Below are 20,692 nucleotides of genomic sequence, written 5' to 3'. Positions count from 1 at the left end.
GTATTCATACTGCTTTTACTTGAAAATAGGAGATGGCGTAGCAGCCTTTTCATGGGCTGCACACACACCAGTTGGAGCCCTATGTTATATCATAAGAAGCAAGCATTTTAGTATGAAGACAGCAGGTGGTTATTTATGAATAACAGGTTTCTAAATAATCCCTAAAACATTTACCCTGTAATGAGTGCAGCTGTAAACATTTCTCAATTGGACATGGAAATGTGATGTAAACAACACAATCAGTCTGAGGTTTTTCATGTTTAATAGGTTGCTATACATTTCCTCCCTGCAACATGTACAGTATTTATCACAGTGGTTTTGTCATGGCTGAGTTTATAAGACTACACATGCCATCTCAATGGGGGAGGTGTAGCAGTTTCCTGCACTTTCTTTGATTAAACGTTTGGATTATTTGGCACTAAACAAATTCAAATAATGCTATTTTGATTATTTTTAATTGTCCTACATTATACTTGTAGTTGTTGCATTACTGACTATTACTTGGAAAGGTGAGAGCCTTCAGGTAAGAGACTGCAGCAAGATTTCCTGCACCATTTGCATCATTTAAATTAACACAACAGCCTAAATAGGCCATATTTTGATTTTGTGCTTTCAGATTATGACCACCACTCTGCCTTAATATAGTCATGGTGTCAGTTAAATGGTAATATAATATTTTGAGTGATCCCTTCTCAAAGCAAAAAAGCCAAAGATCATTGTCAGTAGTGGTAAACCCGTTTAGACTTCTGTTGACTTTCGTCTATTTTCTGTAAGCAACATAAGCATGCCTGCTACAGCCAAGCCCTTCTATAATTGAACGCTACGACTGCTATCTGGGTTAAGCCAATCGACTGCTCCGCCTCTTGCCAAAGAGCAATGGAGGTGCGTTGCCAGTTCACTTCTGCCACAAGTTGTAAAGGACTCCCAGTGGAGTGTGGCAGTTGGAAAGGTTACAGTGAGGTAATAGTAAGGTTTAGTTTGGGGTCATGCTTACCAATAAAAAGAATGAAACAGGAAAGGAAAAGCAACTGTCATGGTGGTAATGCGGTTATTGTTGCAAACCTAGAAGCAGCCCATCCATGTCTATAAAAATAGCTGTAAATAAATAAATTTCCCTGTTGTCATTACAACAGGAAATAGGGGCCTGCCACTTGACTTGAAAAACACTGTCTGGAAGTGGGATATTGTGGAAACAGACTCCTTTGAGAGCTCACAGGGCTCAGTAAATGAGAGCAGTATGATTTAGAGCTAATCATATTTACCAAGGAATCCAATTTAAGAAATGGACAAGGCTCTGGGGTTTCAAACAAACTCAGCAGAGGGAGAACGACAGTGAACAGAGGAAGAGAGGAGGCATGAGGGAGAACAGACAGTGACGCACTTGAAAGAAATAAGAGGGATGAGCCAGGAGAAAAAAAAACTACATAGTAAAAGAAAAATATACAAAAAAGAGCGCTGGGTATATAGAGAGGGGAACAGTGAAATACATGGGGAGATAAGAGTTGAACGGAGGTGGTGAGTAAGAAATAGAAAAACAGCAACATGTAAGATTAAGAGTGCAGTATCCAATCTGCCAACGGAGTGACTTGGGAGTGTCAACATTATCTGTATACTTACAGTATTGGGGTTGGTGAGGTTTCTGGCATCGGTCAGCCAGCTGCTGAGATGGTTGTATGTGCTTCGCCTGTGTGACACAAACACAAAGGGAGAGCGGTTACCATGACGACAGGCAAAGACAAAACAGCGTGCCAGCTCAGAGGACGGATCAGAAGAGAGTCGGCAGCAGGAGACGGCAGCTGCTGCAGCGTGTCACCTGGTCTCTGGAGTAACGACAAGACGAGAACATCCTTACAAAAGAGTCAGATTTGGGGGTTATGACTCATTTAAAGTGTGATGCATTTGTGCTGTTTCTCCTAGGTGAGATGTGGGACATTCTTGTTCACCCCAGTAGTTTGCCAAGGCAACTTCCCAAATTTTTCCAACTGGCCGACGGGGCTCGTTGGCAGACTGCAGTCTTTCAGCATGGTGACAGTTTCAGCCTCACCCCAAAAACGTTTTTCCTCTGTAAACAAGTTCACTACCGATGGAAGGTAGAGCGTGTCGTCAAGCAGTTGGATTGCTGCTTGTGTCACAAAATGCTGCAAATACTCCCGAGTCAGAGTTAGAATAAGGTGTATACATCTAATATGCCCTTTAATAATGTGACTAAAATCAGAATACTCCACATGTCTTAACGCAATTATGCTTACTCCAACTTATTCGGGTTAGGTAATCAGAACATGATGTTTACATGCCAAATTCTTATTCAGACTATTATCTTTATGAGGTTAGTATGGGATTGTTGCTGTCCATGTAAACGTAGTCAGTGACAATCAGTTCCCCGCTGGCTTCAATTCACTAAACCTCATGATATGGCAAAGCCCCTGCTTCTAATATAATTGGCCACAAACATTACAAATGCAATGACTGATTACTGACAAGATATTGCAATTTGGTCAACTAGTGCAGTGCCCGTTCAAAACATGCCTGTTCGGAAACGGGCCGATTGCCTGGCCTCCGGTATTGCTGCTTGCAGCTTTCTCATCCAAACAACTGCACACTTGACACTGCGCTTCCAGTCGCTTGCTTTGAGCCCCGCTGCTGCACAGAGCGCTGTTCGCTTGTTTATTCAAAGTTTATTAATATTGAACGTGTCGTGTGTCCAATCCGACACTGCACGTCCTTGGGTCCCCAGCAATACACCCGTGTGAAGTAGATCGGACAAACGGGTCTCGAGATATGCGAAGGACACACATACAGACAGAGATTCCTTGCTTTATAGTATGATGAGATAAATTATTAGATGTCACCAAAATATCCACTCAGGGTGCAATCACCCTCATCTCCCCTGATGTTGTAGTGTCATCCAAACTTCTATTTTCTGCATTACATTCATTGTTTGTTCAAAGAGTTACAGCCTAATCCTGATAACTACAATCAGTCCCTGCTGCATGTGGCACAAGGGACTTTAGAATGCTTGGAATGCTCTTTGATACAGACTTTTTACGGTCCTGTTACATTACTGTCTGATCCACATTGTGTGAGCAAGTCCTGCACTCTGAGTTAAGCCAATGTACATACACTTACTGACTCAACCAGATATGTGAAAGCAGCATGACAAAAACTCTTACATTCTGTTTATCAAAAATGGCTATACTGCATAACACACTGAAATAGAGGAGGTGGTCTTGAAGCCCGGCACTTGGCCTGCAGCGAGGTTCTCAGTCACCTTGAAATCTTGTTGAGCATTTGTCTGCAAGCTGCAGTGGGGCCTGGAAAATTCAAACTGCATATGTGCCATACCTCCAGTTGAGGCCGTTGTGGTCTTCATCTGCCCCTTCAATCTAATCTCCATTTAGAGCATTTTCATCCATATTAAAACACACCTCATTAATATCCTGAAGTGTCAAAACAGGTTTGGGCCATGTACAACATTAGCGCTATTTGGACTACAGGGAATGGTACAAATATAAAACCGGGAATTAAAGCCACACCCAACAATTATAGTAGGATATAAAACAATCAACCGTGTTTTCAAAGCAACCATGCAAGACACCAACCACTTAAAGAACAAAATGCATTTTCAATTTGTAGGTTGCCACAGTAAACAAAGCCTATACACACACAGTCGTTTCCTTTTAAGTGATGTTTCTGTGACCCTGAGGGCCTTAATAGCAGTTGGGCGTGGATGGGACAGACATTCCACATGTTGAACTGTGTTTATTTAGCAAGCCACTGATACCATCTCACAGTTTGGGCAAGAAGGACGGACTCAAGCTATAAGAAAAACTGGCCACGTTTGTTCAGCAGGGAGTTTGGGAGGTTGAAGTGTCCGGTTATCAGATTCTATTGCCTCCGTTCTTCTTTTTTTTTTTTTACATACTTTTAAATTGAATGTGCAAGTGTTTGCGCATGGAGTAGATGGTTATACCACACACCATGAAAACCTTGATGGCAAGTGGGGACCACACACACACACACTCACACACACACAGGGTGAGTATCCTGTACCTGGTGATGTCGTAGACCATGAGCGCCCCTGCAGCTCCGCGGTAGTAGGAGCGGGTGACGGCCCTGAAGCGCTCTTGTCCCGCTGTGTCCCAGATCTGCAGCTTGATCTTCTGGCCACTCACTTCAATTATCCTTGTACCAAACTCCACGCCGATTGTGTGGGGGCAGTCTGCCATGACTGGGGAGAGGGACGTGATGATACTGTGAGAGGTGCAAGTCTTCAAATGAACTCTTTTGCTATATTCTATTTCCATTTCTTTTATTTTCTTTTTTTTGCTTTATCCTGTTACCATTTGATGCTGCATCGGGCCAATTTCCCCATATCATTAAAGCTTCATCTTATCTTTTAAGACTGCAACTGAAAAGCATTCAGGCAACACTTTTTTATTCTTATTTCAGCTCACTGAAAGTATATTCTCATACCTAGTTTTGGCTAACAATAATAATGTTGCAGCACACATATGTATGCATGTGTGAACATGTGTGTAAACACACACACACACACCTCCTCTCCACTGTGAGCCAGCAGCAGGTGCATCAATTATCAATCACACAGTCTACAGAAAGATCATTCAGACAGACAATTCTAACTCTTTACATCATAAATATCAACAACCAGAAGGCAGAGAATTTCTTCACAACTGACATTTAGACCCTTTTCTAAATCAGCCCGAGCGTGTGCGTGTGTGCGTGTGTGTGCGTGTGTGTGTGTGTGTGTATCCAGGATGTGCTGGTGGATGAATGAGGAACACAGCATCTGGCTTGTTAATAGTGGCACTAAACAAAACTGAGTTGAATGGTAATGGGAGGCTGCAGCTGACTCACACACAGAAGAAGAGTCTCTCACTGTTGAGCTCACACTCTACTTCTATGCGACTGACTTCCCCTGGTATATAAAGAAATCTAAAGCGATTTAGGCACTCCAGTTGAACCTGGCATCCTAACACACACTGAGACACACACACAGATGAAAAGCAGTCAGAAAATCAGGGCAGCACTTACATTTCTTTTCTGTGAACTGGTGAAGCAAACATGACTTCCCTACCCCCATGTCCCCTGTGGAGAGACAGAGAGAGGAGAGAGAGAAAGAAAGAGACTCAAGTCAAGCATGAGAATAATAGAAAAACAACAATTCTCTATTCAAGCCTGCAGTGTTGTCCCCCATGCATGATGTAGCAGCCCCTTTGTGTCAGTCAGTGACAATGCTTAAAATTTCATGTAAGAGAGAGAGAGAGACAGAGCAAGAGAGAGAGACAGAGAGACGGAGAGAGAGACAGAGCAAGAGAGAGACAGAGACAGAGAGAGAGACAGAGAGAGAGCCAGAGAGAGAGACAGAGCCAGAGAGAGAGACAGAGCCAGAGAGAGAGACAGAGAGAGAGAGAGCCAGAGAGAGAGACAGAGCCAGAGAGAAACACAAAGCTTTCACAACTCCCTGTAAAATTATAACAGGATAGTCAATTAATGCAATGTCAGACAATGAAAACCTTCATAATGCGGACAGTTGGAGGACAGCTCATATATAATCCTATGGCAGCAGTGTAGATCTAAGCATGCTCTGTTGCATTTATCAATTATAATTATCTGCCATCCTGTGGAGCTCCAGGCGGTTGAAATTAATGCGTGCCGTCTTACAGGATGAGACAATTTAGGTTTATGTCTATTTTGACATTAATGGCACGCTGGTATAGACCCCTGATCCTGTCTGGGTGGCTAACAGCCCATCTGCGGCTCCCAAGCCCTTTAGTTGCTGCTCTCTAAAATAATAATAGCAATAATTATAATCTGAAGTGCAGCTGGCAACATCAACAATTTTTAGAAGTCTGTATCTGTGCTAATAGTCAATGTTTTGAAAAGTTGCCTAGCACAGCCCCATCACCTTCTTTCATACATATACAGGGTCTCTCTCTCTCTCCAAAATATTTTTCACCATGTTTACGCACTTCATTCTCACTTCTGACAAACTCATTTAAGAGTTCAAGCAAGATAATATGTCGAGAGTTCCTGTTCAAGCAGCATGCACTGACTGCAGAAGCAACACTTTGCCTCACTTTATCTATGATTATGTAATGTTGTGAATGACAAGATCAACTACACTGGGGTGCATATACTTCTTGAGGTTGTGGATTTACTATTCTCGAAGAAAAGGAAACAAGGGGGCATGTTTTCATCGCCTACATAGGCCAACTTCTCTAATCAAGAATGCCGACCACTTTTGACAATGGCTACCCGTGGGCAAGCAATTATCATAAAACATTACTTCATGAATCCAAAACAAGAAAGAAAAGGAAGAACGCTCCACAGTAGGGCCTACTTTGCACTTTAAATTGCAATTTAAATTATTTTTGACAGTGAAAACCCAGTAGTGAGAAAGTGGATAATCAACACTCTCTGAAATGTAGCTGTATAATCCAGTTATACAGCTGTGATTAGTGATTTGGTGGTATGATCTTAAAATGTACTCGACAAGCATTTTGCTTGCATTTGCTCCTAAAAATGGACATTTGCGAATGAGAAATATCAAACACGAGCACCTGTGCGAGTAGAGATTTTATCTTCCAACCGTTGTTGCTACACTGTAGTTTTTTTTATCTCAACGCTGCCACTGTGATCAATTATACATTATACATTTATACAATACAATTCCCAGTTTGGTTTCAAGTAGATGGGCCCCAATTAGAGCCTTTAGTAGAGTCGATTGCGAGCCCCGGGAGAATTCAGTGAGTAAGATACTTTGAAGAGACGAATAACACCAGACAATTTTACAACCGAACAAATACAGAATCTGTAAAGAAAACAAACACTATGAACGAGAAAGAGGAAAATGTGGGGGATGGAGCTGAGGTGACGGGTCAAAGTGACAACCAAGTCAAAAATGGTGAGGAAATGGAGCAAACATTAGCCGCTCATATAAAACATTTTAGACAGTTAAGATTGTGTTCACAAGTACGATATGGATAGGAAAAAGAATGCAAAAGCTTCTGCAATAATTAGTCTTTTCATCCACTTGAGAATGTGAGAGGAGAAAACCTAAATGTGGTTGACAGATGATGAGTATTGGCAATGAAACAGTATATAGATGGAACCAACTAACAGATCTGAGACTCAAATGAGGATTACTTATTAATTCAAGGACATAAAATCAGGTGTCAACAACAGATCCAAGTGACAAATGACTTAAGTGTGAATTCTTTAGGCAAAATTACTTATTGATTTGAATGGGTTGCACAGCAGTGGTGCAGTCTTTTGCAATTTGGTGTCCTCAGCAACCTATCCGTCTTCTTAAATTTTGTATGAAATCAAACCATTTTATCAGCTCTTGTCCATAACAACACTACTACTAGTTGTGGTGATGGATCACCACACTGTTATCCCCTCAAGTGTCATCTGGCTTTGAAACAGCCACTCTAAAAGAGAAGGTCAGGGAAATTTAAGAAATGGCTACCACAGCTGTTTGGCAGATCTTCTGCTTCAAGTCAGACGATATCGGAAACCCAGCCAATTTGGATCAAGTTGTATGCAAATGTTGCATGAAAAATGTTTTTGCAAAGGATGGAAATACAACGGTCAAATGCAGAGCGCTTTCAACTGATGTCCAGAGCTGCACAAAAACAACAAGCACTGCTTCAGTGTGACGATTAATGTACTGACCCAATTTCCACACAGCTTAATCTGGACAAGGGAAACATGCTAGTCTTTTTGGCCAGAAACCTGGAGGCATATAGGGCTGCAACTATCGATTACTGTCTCTCTGGGAAAAAAGGCACTTTTGACTAATGCACAGGAGTTCCATAGAGTGTAATCTGTAAATGAAATGTTAGTCCATTAAACCAAAGAATTACACTTTTCAAAAATGTTAAAAATAATATAATAAAAATAATAAAAAACAGACATATCTTGAATGAATTTAACTGTATTTAGTAATCCCACTACACTAATGTGCCACTGTGTATCAGAAACATTCCTTCCTAACCATAACAGGAGCTTTTTATTACATGGAATGTCAATATCTTGACTTCGAATGCAGTGGGACCAGAGTGTTTTCGCTTCAAATGCTTTAAATGGTCTTTCATGCAAGTGGTTGAGTTGTGCCAAGACAACTCTTTATTTGCAGAGAGAGAACGACACATTTAGTTCATTAAAAGTTTCGTAACATAGCCCCAAACTTGAGAAGACTTTTATTGTTCTTTTAGCATGTTTTGTTTCTTCCATCATTTTTCCGCTACCAGGAAAGATGGCAGCGGCCTGTAGAACAACAGAATCCACATTCACTGCACCACAGTCTAGGCTACTGTTACCATATACCCTGTTATTAGTTAGGCCAGTGTTTCCCAACCCAGTCCTCAAGGACCCCTTTTCCTGCAAGTATTGGTTCCAGCTCTACTCTTGCACACCTGATCCAGTTAAGGTCTTAATGCTGATTGGTAGAGACAGATCTACCTGAACAGAGCAGCATGCAAGTGTGTAAGCCCCAGTGGGATCAGGTGTGCAAGAGTAAAGATGGAATAAAAACTTGCAGGACAGGGGGTCCTTGAGGACTGGGTTGGGAACCACTGAGTTAGGCTACCGATCTTACTGCAGCCAAGGCAGGTTGATTTCTTAATACATCCACGGAGGCGATTCGTCTTACAATCAAAGTTAATGGCGGATTGCCTATGGAGTTCATCAGTGGCAAATCAGAAAGGCAAACTGTTGTAGCCCTAGAGGTATAGTAGCCTATTTTAGACGCGTTTGGTTTTTGCTGGAGTGGTAAGACTACTCAGAGGCCTGTTATATTAAGGCAAACTCCACAAACCTTATTTCTTGGTGATGTCAGTGATCTTGTTTTACCGGGCTAGACTATTGTTTTGCAACTGATTTCTCAATTTAGATACTACATTATCTAGAGACTTGAGATATTGAACTATGATTTGAAATGTTTACAACAAATATTTCCCAAATCAGTCTGAGGGCACTATAATTAAAACTTCAACACTTGGAAAGTCTGCATCTCATATTACTGTCTGATTGAGGCAAAACTTGCTACACAAATTCTGTGCTTCCTCTACAAATTTGCCTCTTGGACCACAAAGTCCATGACAAAGTCCATGACAAAGTCAATTTTTGAAAAGCATTTTTCCTTTAGGCTTTTTCAGTTTTTGACGTGTCACCATACTAAGCACACAGCCAAAGGGGGTTAAGACACTACGTAAAAATTAAATAAATAAAAAACAATATAGCCACCATCAACCAATGAACTTCAACAAAAGTTGGTGCACAAGTTCAGCAGAGGTCATTACCCCCGTCTGATGCCACAAATACCATAAATTTGTAGCTCCTAATTTGGTGAACGGAACTTCATGAAATTTGGTACACATGTTCTAGGACCTAGTCAAAATCTTAAGTTTGTGACTGGTATAAGGGTATGGCCTGGGCCATAATTATCATGTCAACCTCAGGATCCTATTTGGGAGCACTCAGACTGCCAGTTAATACATCGTGGCTTGACTGGATGAAAAAAGTTGCACTGAAAAGAGAAAAATAAAGAAAAAGATGTAACCACACCAAAGGCTCAGTAGAAAAGTAGAGGCCACTGCACCTCCAGGTCGTTCCTATATACTCGTTCACACACCACCTTGGGGGCCAAGCTGACTAACTGCTGTTAGCTTTGAGACAGGGTGTTTTCTGTGTGACGACAGCAGAGAGTAAATAGCCTGGAGCTGTGGGTGTATATGTTTGTGCATGTGTGTCTGTGCACGCATGTACAAGGAGATGTGGCAATATGGAAACTTAGAGGACTTGGTTTAGAAAATATCTTACCAAAAGTGGAAAATATCCCTGAAGGGAGACGGGCAGTTAATGATACATGATACATGATACATTAGCATATATGCTAATTTGTTAATTGTTGAGCTCCATAGGGTAGTATAGCAGTAAACTATGAGCAGTAACTAATCGTGGAAACATGAACAACATAAAATAACATGAAGTAATAAGAAACATACTGGATCCACTCACAGTGTATGGCCTACTAGCATATATAGATATAGACATGAAATAGATTAGGGTGACCCTTCTATGGACCGTGTATGGTTGGGGCCAAGTGAGTGAGCTGTGAACTATCTGCTACCACTAGCTAAGTGACCCACTTAAAAGTAACCACACACACATACACATGACAGATCTAGCTAGCTAGCCTCCACACTCCACTGCTCGCTGGCATGGCTCACTTACCGATAATGATGTATTTGAAAATGTAGGAGTAGTTGTACGGTGCAGTGGCCATCGTGGCTCTGAAAGAGAGAGAAGGGTCGAAATTAGACATGTAGGCAAATCAACATGGACAATGTGGTGCTTTCCTACTGGAAGAATCAAGGTTCTGTAAGCGACTGCATCTTTTTAATGCTATATTACAATGTCTCTTTTATTTAAGACGATTCAATTCACTTCCAGTCAACAGCAGTCTTCTCATTGAAGTACGGTGGACTTTGCACTGACAACACACCTAGTCCTGTAACATTTAAACTCAAGGATGACCATGTTCAATAGCACTGGGCTTTGGAATGCAGGTATGAAGACTTATTTGGTTTATTTAATTAAGCAGGTCAATTAAGAATACATTCTTATTTACAGTGATTGTGCTGTGTAGCTCAACAGCTAAAGCAAAGCACTGACACTGCCAGTGTGAGTGGCTTGAATCCCATTGATGCCACCCACACTAAAAATGTATACAGTCTGCTGCTTTTGGTCGCGATTATATTCAAAACCACACAAAAACATAGCGTGGGCAAACGTCAAGAAAGTAATGTACAAAGAGCAGGTTGTGCTTAAGAGTAAAACAGCTATATTTGACAGGTAGCTTGTAGTAAACTTGAAGAGAGGCTGAAAAATCTAATTGGACCAGACCAACACACACACGTACATGCACATACATGCTTAGGTATAAATGCTGTACACACAGAGTAATGGAGTGGTCATGTAAGGGTCAGAGTTTTTCTACAAAGCCATAATCCTATCAGAGCAAAAGGACTGCTAATGAAGTGAGCCCAGGACAAATTACACAACTTCTAGTTGGAGAGATGATTCCATGTATTCGGCTATGTTAACGATTCGGGTACAGTAAGAGTGTACCGATACAGCACAGTTATGAATCTGATACCAGCCCACTTTCAAAGGATGCAGGCAGGATTCAAAGGTCAGTTACCAGAAAGGAAACAATGGACAGCACACGGCAACAATGGGAAAAGGAAGAACTACCAGTGCTAATCACATTATGGCCCGGCGAGAAAGTGCAGAACAATCTTAATTCCACAGAACAGCGTTTTTGAAAATAAGTCAAGCCATAGATTATGTCAGAATATTGATAGGTTATTTTGCGGAAGCAACAACTGGAGGAAACTACAGGAGCTGAGAAGGAAATGGGTGAGTGTCTATTTACATCAACCTGGGTGAACTGCTGATGCTTTGGTTACACCTCCTGTGTATTGTGAATGGGGTCCCAAACCAAATGGCTGTGGTAGCTATTGCTTCTGTCCTATAGGCTACATTAAACTGTTTCTAATGAAATAGACGATGAAATTCATAACATCAAAAACTAATATATGTAAGCTGTCAATGTAAATTAGCAGGTGAAAATGGCAAATTAATACAATAATCAAACACTCAAACGCCCTGTTCAGAAGGGAGTGAACAGTGCTCGGCCAATCACTAATGACCCATTTAGAACGTCGATTGGTGTGCGATTGATCGGTGCATTCCTATTTATAAACTTAGAAACGTATCAGCAGGGAGAGACAATTGCCTCTGCATTTTAACTAAACATCGAACAAAAAGTTCGGAAATTTGTGTTTGGTAGATTATTTCTCTGTTGTAACAATGCTTCTTGGCAATACATTTTATACCATTGGAAAGCCTGTTTATTTCCCTTTTAAATGGTGCCCCATTTGTAAGGAACATGCATTTGTGGGATGAGCAGCACAGCTGAGTATGTGGGTTGCGCTCATGAAAAATTTGCCAAATCTTCTCTGCCAATGCCAAACAGCTTATTCTGCTGTTGCTATTGACTCTTGTTTTGAGCTTCCGGTACCCCCAGGTGCTGACAATCAGGTACCTGATTGGCAGCACCTGTGAGCATGGGCCCTGCTACAGTGGTCAATTGGTGTCTGCTCCAAGAATCGGCATGCCACGTTTGTCTGATCTCGATATGGCCTGTGCGATAGGGCAACTTCAAGCTGGTGTTCCACAAAAGCAAGTTGCGGCATTATTTGGAGTGAGCCATAGTACCATCTCCAAACTGAAGGCCAAGTTCCATGAAACGGGGGATGTCAGAGACAGACCGCGAAGTGGGCGTCCCAAGAAGATGACACCCCAAGAAGACCGGTTCCTCATCCTTTCAGCACTTAGGAACCGTAGGCTGTCTTCTACAGATTTGCAGTCAAGGTTTGCAGGACGATATGGCACGCGGCTCTCGGCCCAGACAATCCGGAACAGACTGCACGCAGCCAATCTCCGGGCTCATAGGGCTGCCAGGAGGCCTGCCATGACTGCCCTTCACCGTCAGGCCCGTTTGCGCTGGTGTCGGTAACACCTGCACTGGAACCTGAACATGTGGAGGAACGTTATGTTCAGCGATGAGTCCAGATTCTGCCTACGGAAATTGGATCGTAGGGTCAAAGTGTGGAGAAGACGGGGAGAACGCTATGCTGATTGCTGCACCGATAGAGTAACACCTTTTGGTGGAGGCAGTGTGATGGTGTGGGGCGGCATCTCTATCACTGGAAAAACGAGGCTTGTCATCATTGGAGGCAATCTCAATGCAGAGAGATATCGAGATGAGATTCTGCAACCAGTGGCAATCCCATATCTCCACAGTCTGGGACCGAACTCCATCCTCCAAGATGACAACGCTCGCCCCCACAGAGCGGGGTTTATCAGAGACTACCTCCAGAATTTGGGAGTAGAGAGAATGGAATGGCCTGCCAACAGTCCTGACCTCAACCCAACTGAACACTTATGGGATCAGCTTGGGCATGCTGTTTGTGCTAGAGTGACCAACACAACCACGTTGGCTGACTTGCGACAAATCCTGGTTGAGGAGTGGAATGCCATCCCACAGCAGTGTGTGACCAGGCTGGTGACCAGCATGAGGAGGAGGTGCCAGGCTGTTGTGGCTGTGTATGGTTCTTCCACACGCTACTGAGGCTCCTGACTGTTTGTTAAATGAATAAATTGTAAAATTGCCAATATGTCTTGTTTCTTCCTTGTTACCGATAGACTTCAATCATCCAATCCACCAAACACCACCAAACAAGAGTCAATAGCAACAGCAGAATAAGCTGTTTGGCATTGGCAGAGAAGATTTGGCAAATTTTACATGAGCGCAACCCACATACTCAGCTGTGCTGCTCATCCCACAAATGCATGTTCCTTACAAATGAGGCACCATTTAAAAGGGAAATAAACAGGCTTTCCAACGGTATAAAATGTATTGCCAAGAAGCATTGTTACAACAGAGAAATAATCTACCAAACACAATTTTCCGAACTTTTTGTTCGATGTTTACATTGATGGAGCCCAATTACAGCAAGCTGGCACAAGATATTACCAAGCCTCAGGTCACATCACAATGAGGTAGGCATATTTTCAATGGTTAAGTAGTATGATTGGTAAAATTAGATTAAAGCAGACCACATGCTTATATAAAGCAAATGCATGTGAATTATCAGCCTATGTATTATGTATGTAAATGATTAAGTGAAACCGGTATTTGTTATTCTAAGTCATACAATGCCAATTAGTAAATTATTAATGTCAGACTACTGAAAACATTCAAGCTGCAATTTTTCCTGACAAAATCAATAAATACGTGACTCATAATATCAATATTGAGCTTTGTGCCTGGTCATGGATGCAACAGGAAAGCCACCATGGGCATTTACTCCACCACTGTTGGATGGGACCAGGCCAGACCAGGCGAAAGTTGGGGGATCCCCGTCCCCGACACTGTGCTGCTACCTGCCGTTAGCAACATGCTACATCCTGCTGGGTGCAGACAGAGTGTGAGGGAGAATCCACAGTCCAACAGGTGGCCAATGAGGGCTCATTTTACTACAGTGAGGGCTGGACTTTGTATTATTTTTAGCTTGGCACACTGGCTGAGCATCTGTCTAATTAAAAAGATTCAATTAATGATGAAGTGTGGCCCAAGCAGAAAGTGTAAATGGTGAAGCAATAGACAAACTGTAAAAAAAAATCATTTTACAAATCAATTTATAAATTCAGTAATATATTCATAGCATAAAGACATCTGCTTAATAAAAAGTCCAAGCTGTATTACCGTAAAATTTTGATGTTAATCATAAATCGTCATATCTCAGCTGTGATTCTTCGCCAAACTCCCAAAATCATCATCTCGTAAGCAATACTATATTTTGATAAGATTACACAATGGAAGAACATATTTCAGGATTCTTCATCTATTAGTCTGCATGGACTGCTGCTATACAGTGATATATGAGCCATATAAATCTTAATTATCGGAAGACAATCCATTTTCTGACATTTCATAAGTCACATCTTTTTATAAGAAGTGCTATTATGCATGCATTTATGTAATATGCGATTATCTTTAGTTATCTTTGCTACCAGTTCAGCTGCTAACAAGCCAAGTAGCCTGAAACGTCTGTTTTCTCCAGAGAAAGATTAGGCAGCAGATTAACACAAGAGCCAGAGAGCTGAGATCACATTCAAATAAACTGCTAATTAGGATAATTAACTCTGCGACTCCTCGTCACAAGTGCGCTGTTGGAGTGTACATGTGTATTTGCTTGTACTGCGGACAATATCAAAGTGGAACATCCCTAGGTTCAAATGATTTTCCATATTGTCCATCTTAGGATATCTTGTCAACAAAATATCAGCCTCAGTTTATTTTATTTTCTTCACTTCACAATAACCTACAGACCTTGTCATCATCAGTCGAAATCAAATCAAGGCCAGTAACGTGAAATGCATTTCCTGAATATATGCAGTGTTTGCCTCCTCCATTTCACAGAGACACACTCAGAACCATTACCACGTATTCATCGTCGCAACAACCAGAGGTCGGCATGCAGATAAGTGAAGTAAAAAAAATTTGTATGTGAGGGTGATGCAAGCTCTACAGCAACGTTAAGCCACGTCTCCTAACATTACCAGGCAGCGCTCACCAAGATACCTGCTCTCTCCACAGCCCATCTGTTCCTTGAATGCTGGAACAACACCCCAGTGACACCGGCTAATTCATATGGCACTGACTCAGTGTGCCTACACGAAAAGAGTGCCACACTCTTTTCGTGTGGCACTCTTTGTGGACTCGCACGTAGAGCTGCAACGATTAATCGATTCATTGTCAACTATTAAATTAATCGCCAACTATTTTGATAATCGATTAATCGGTTTGAGTAATTTTTTAAAGAAAAATAAGTCCAAATTCTCTGATTCCAGCTTCTTAAATGTGAATATTTTCTGGTTTCTTTACTCCTCTATGACAGTAAACTGAATATCTTTGGGTTGTGGACAAAACAAGACATTTGAGGACGTCATCTTGGGCTTTGGGAAACACTGGCCGACATTTTTCACCATTTTCGGACATTTTATAGACCAAACAACTAATCAATTAATCGAGAAAATAATCGACAGATTAATCGACAATGAAAATAATCATTAGTTGCAGCCCTACTCACACGAGTACACAAACACACCTCCAGCACCATAGGCTGAAAGCTAAAAATAGCACTGACACCTATCTGATATCCAATGGAGCTACGTTTAGGCTAATAAGCAACACACAGCACAGAGACAATCACGCAGGGAAAAGGTGATGATTGATTTATCAATATCGCCAAATCAAAAGAATATTCCCAAAAGACTGCCTCGGAGGCTTAGAAGAGGTGTGCGTTCAGTGGAATACGTGTTTGCTCCATTTGAATCCATACAGTTTTGCTCATGAATAAATGATCTGGCCATGTATAATCTCAGTGAAACAGCTTCAGAGAATGGGCAGGTTTCTTATGATCAATTTCACCATAAAATTCACTTTGTAATGTTATTTCCCAACACCAAGGCTACTTTCTGACAAGAGTAATGTAAGGGAACGATGTGCTGAGTAACAACCGGGAGTGGATTCAGAATCATTCAGCAGCCTAATGTTATTTTATAATTCAGTTAATTCTGTAGTTAATGTGTCAGGTTTCCATGTCCCGACAGTCTGCCTTTAACCAGGAAGTTTCTCCTCCCGTCTACTGTTGACCGAAAATTGTGCTGCAGTTAGAGCAGTTCTTGGAAACTCAAATCACTGTACCACATCAGGGCCAGGTGGCACTGATTGGAAAGAGAAGTACGCTCTTTCTTCTGCCCCTGCAGTCCAGTGACCATGTCCAACTGGCCAGATGAATGCTGATATGGCTGGAAGAAATGTTCAGCCAGGGACGGGGAGTGACAAGATGAAAAGAGGGATGGAAAAGTTAGAAGTAGTGTGACATAAGGAGATGTGAGTGGGTGAAGTAGAGAGGAGTAGAGATACTAATATATTGGACTGGAAGAAAAGGCATCTCTAGGAAATGAACAGGGGGCCGCATGTCTATTTAGTTGAGTAGGGGTAATTTCAGGTCAGGGTGTCACCTAAACCTTTTCTCTCCAATTAAAATCCTCAGCATGGGGCCAGGTACCCTCATGGTGCCACACATTCACACTGGGTTCCAGCTGCAAGCCTGTAGGGAAGGCCCTGAAAATCTCTGATGCATGGAAATAACAAAACAAGGCAAGTGTGAATAGTGATGTGCCAAAATAGATGAATATTTCAAGAATCCTGTAAGTCTCATTGTTGACTTTTAAATCTGTCGGTGTGAAAAAACCTTAAAAAATTGATTTACTCTAGGCAGAGTGAAAAATGCAAAACTAACATAGCCTAGCTGAAAATGCAGCAGTTCGTAGCTCCGGTTAGCAGCTGTGCAAACAATTGTAGAGTGATTGCTAACAATGACAATACTCTTAACAAAAATGTTTAAAATGACCTTAAATTAAAATAAATCTGAAGTATTTCAGTCGGTTGAAATTATTAAACTGGGAAGATAATGAGGAACTGAGGCACTCAACTTGAGATGAAAAGAATAAAATGCGTTTATTGGCATGTTCTAAATACTGAACATGGTTAAAAACTAGCTCTGACGCGTTTCGGGGTCTTGCCTTCTTCTGGGAGCTTACGTACTTAAATTATGAAACTGTTGAAATTATGATTATGGAACTGTCTTAGACTAGTGGTGCAGTGGTAGAGGACCCCGGCTTCAAGTATTTATTAAAAGTGCTCCAGCCTCATTACAACGTTCCATCCCCTGCGCACGTAAGCCAATCGAGCACAAGTTGTCCGCTGCACCCGCTGTTGCACTAAGAACCGATGGAAATTAATGTTCATCTCATTGAACCGAATGGTAATGTTAGGTGTGATGTCAAACAAAACAGAAATATTCAAATAATATTCCTACCATACCTCATTTTATGAGTTTTTAAGTCAAATTTGCTTGTCATCATCAATTTAGACAGCAGAAATGTGTGTCACGATATTAAAATGTCTTCATATCATCATGATATGATTCCACTGAACGATAAACGATAATATTGAATTATTGCCCAGCCCTAAACACAGGTGTACATTATTTTCCTATCGTCCATAATGCCCATGAAAAGTCTAAACCCACCAGTGTATTTGTCATAGTGAGAAGCTCCTACTGTTTGTTCTACTGCAGGTTTGTCTCATCTCCCACAACTCATCCACTGCCATTGTTTTCAAAAGCAAAGACTCATAATGGAATCATTTCACTTCAGAACACTTAGATTATGCTGCACAAGCTGTTTGGAGTCATTTTATAGTTGTTTTTGCCCTTTTTGGAAATCTATAGGACCAATCCCCAGCGACTTAATTTGTTTTGGAGAAGGCTGACAATGGAGCTGCACTAGCTAATTCATTGTGTGTTATGTGGACGTACAACTTCACTGGTGTTTCAACTGGCATGAGGGTAGTGGATAATGACAAAATTTTCATTTTTGGGTGAACTATTCCTTTAAACTGGATAATTAACTGTGTAATAACGTCCTGTTAGAAGAAACTGCAATACAAGTGTTTTTCCAACATGATGTATTAAGTTAGTCAAGGCAGCATTATGTCTCTCTGCGAACTGTTGTTAATGTATTTTTTGAAAACAATGGGAGCCTATGGCTTCTGGGAGGTCGGGCAAACCTGCAGCAGAACAGACAGTAGAAGCTTCTGACTGGGACAAATAAATCAGTAGGTTTACCCTTTACATGGGCAATAATGGCATTAGGAAAAAAAAAGAAAATTACGCCGGTGTTATCCTTTAAAATCCTACCAGAATGTTTCAGGGCTTGACGGCTTTTTTTCCTTGGGTGCCTCCCTTCACATGACCCTCATGTGGTGTCTCTTGCTCCAGTGTGAGGGTTTTCAATACTCTGGAAGCTCAGCTATTAGGGAACATGTGCACAGCAACAGCAAAAACAAGGTATGATACAATAGTGTTACTCAACCCCTTTTCTCTGCTTCGTCTGTGCATTAAGTTTTTCTTAGCAAAGCACAGGAGTATGCATCAAGGAGAAGGCGAGTCACAACGGCATGTGACCAGACTGCAGCCTCAGCACTTCTCCCCTACTCTCCAGCACACCGATTCTCTCTACAGAGCAGCACTGTCACCGCCTTTCCTCCTCTCAACAGCCACTTGCTATTGGGGCAAGGATGCACTGCTTACCAGTCACTCAAATCTGGGCTGATTATCAAGAAATGACACGTATTGTCATGGTGCTTCCATAATTTGGCCTACTATTCAAATCATGTGATTTCTATCACAAGGCATAACAACAATATGATGAGATCATCACTACCGTTAATAGCAGACTAGACAAATGCGTGCAAAATTAATTTAAGATGATTGCCTACATTTATAGTATAAATTAAAGTCAATACAAACGAATATAGGTGACAAAATGTAACGTCGTTATGAAAGACTCGGATCAAGGCTACTAGTAGGCTAATGGTACATTGGCATAAGAAAAAGGAATGATTAACAATCTGTGACAGCTACAGACAAATCACTATCAAATTTTCGGATGCCTTAAGGTCGATTTTGTGGCCGACTTCTATTTCTAACTGATACGCCTGTCTGTCGCTTGTCACTTTAAATGCAAGTACACAAAAGCTAACGTTGGGACTGGGAGCTTGTGTTCAACGCTGTCCGCAGGATGATAAATTACAGACTGTCATAACCAATAACGTTACCACGCAAGAGAAACCAAAGAAACTGTCAACATACACAACCCCACAACACAAATTCGACTGGAGTAACGAACATTAACTCTTAACTTGACGCTGTATGCTACCTGACGAACGTCGGCTAGCTTAGCATAACAACCGGCAAAGTCATAGCGTGGTTTTCTATAATTTAGATGAACCAAGTTAGCAAACAACGCATTGTGTACAAACTTTCTTAGCACATACAGAAAATGTAGTGCCAGGCGAAAGCAAAAAGAAATGTTGATATTACCTAGGTGGTTAGCCAGATTACCGTTGTTGATAACAATCAGGCCCCTAAATTAGCAATTTTGACAGCTGAGTTACCTTACCATAACGTTTGCTGACATTAATTTTCCTCGACAACAAATTAACGTTACTTATGAAAAGTTTGTTGGTTATCTCTATGACCCCGCGGACAGTCGCTTTAATACCATTTAATTTGTATTAGACCACTAACTAGTTAACTCTTCGCCTCAGCATGATTTCACAGAAGACAGACACACCAAACTAACGTTAGCTAGCTTTAGCATGCTAGTTTGCTAGCTAATCCGTGAGGTAATGTAATTTATCTTAACGGCAACTTAAAAGCGTTTGATATTTGTTATGTGTCATAGCTGAGCAAGTCCTTTCTCTGCAGTTGTTTTCAAATTCATGTGCTCATAATATTTCGCTCTCTGGGCTAGGTAACGGCAGCAAGCAACCTAGCAATCTGTCAATCAGGCTAGCGTCGTTTGCTTGCAAATTAGCTGACTGCTGGCTAACGTTGCCTAGCTTAACTGTTACAACTACTTCACCATATAAATATCAGTGTCTTTAAATTTATAAGAGGTTCTGTATAGGTGTACGAGTGCACTCCTGTCCCCTGTTCTTTCTTTTCTTACCAGAAATTATGTGTTATTAAGCTTGGTCGTCTTGAGCTCCTCAGGAGAGATCTGCAGGTTATCCCGGCTGAAGTATCTGCCTATCCAAGATGGCTGCTCACTGCACAGGGTTTCCTCCGCTGTATACAATGGGCTTCTGGGACAAAGAGCGATGGATATGCGGCGATTTGCGCTGTGTGCTCCAATAGTGCGCACTAAAAGGTATGATGGGAGACAACCTCACCTGCACAGGTGTATTCGTGCACTTACTGTACTGGTACATGATGACAAGCTGCTACATCTGATTTTAAAATAATCACTCATGGGACACATAATTGAGCTTTGGGTCTTTAAGTATTTGACCTTTTGACTATGGTCTTGTTTTTTTGTTTTGTTTTTTAAGTTTTACAACGGTGAAAGAATACCTATGTCAGATCAATTCAGAGATTTGAAGTTAAGATTAGCCAAT

The 20,692-nt window shown here is 41.4% G+C and overlaps 1 protein-coding gene across 1 annotated transcript; it reads right to left on the bottom strand.

Annotated features, from left to right (window-relative positions):
• Positions 1-1,617: 1,617 nt before the first annotated feature.
• On the bottom strand, positions 1,618-20,338 carry LOC139648957 (ras-related protein Rab-14-like; the record flags this gene model as incomplete). Its single annotated transcript, XM_071525232.1, has 5 exons — positions 20,245-20,338; positions 10,261-10,319; positions 5,053-5,106; positions 4,051-4,228; positions 1,618-1,684 (listed from the first exon to the last, which is right to left on the bottom strand). Coding segments are annotated over exons 2-5 (351 nt in total), but the record flags the coding sequence as incomplete, so codon positions are not given.
• Between the last annotated feature and the right edge of the window lie 354 nt (positions 20,339-20,692).

The sequence above is a fragment of the Centroberyx affinis genome, unplaced genomic scaffold (genome assembly GCF_046629955.1).
Source record: "Centroberyx affinis isolate AG114_WGS23_722 - 3 ecotype Tasmania unplaced genomic scaffold, CSIRO-AGI_Caff_v1 ptg001274l_1, whole genome shotgun sequence".
Taxonomy (NCBI): Eukaryota; Metazoa; Chordata; class Actinopteri; order Beryciformes; family Berycidae; genus Centroberyx; species Centroberyx affinis.
The sequence above is the reverse complement of the archived record's forward strand: the minus strand, read 5'-3'. Positions and strand labels throughout refer to the sequence as shown.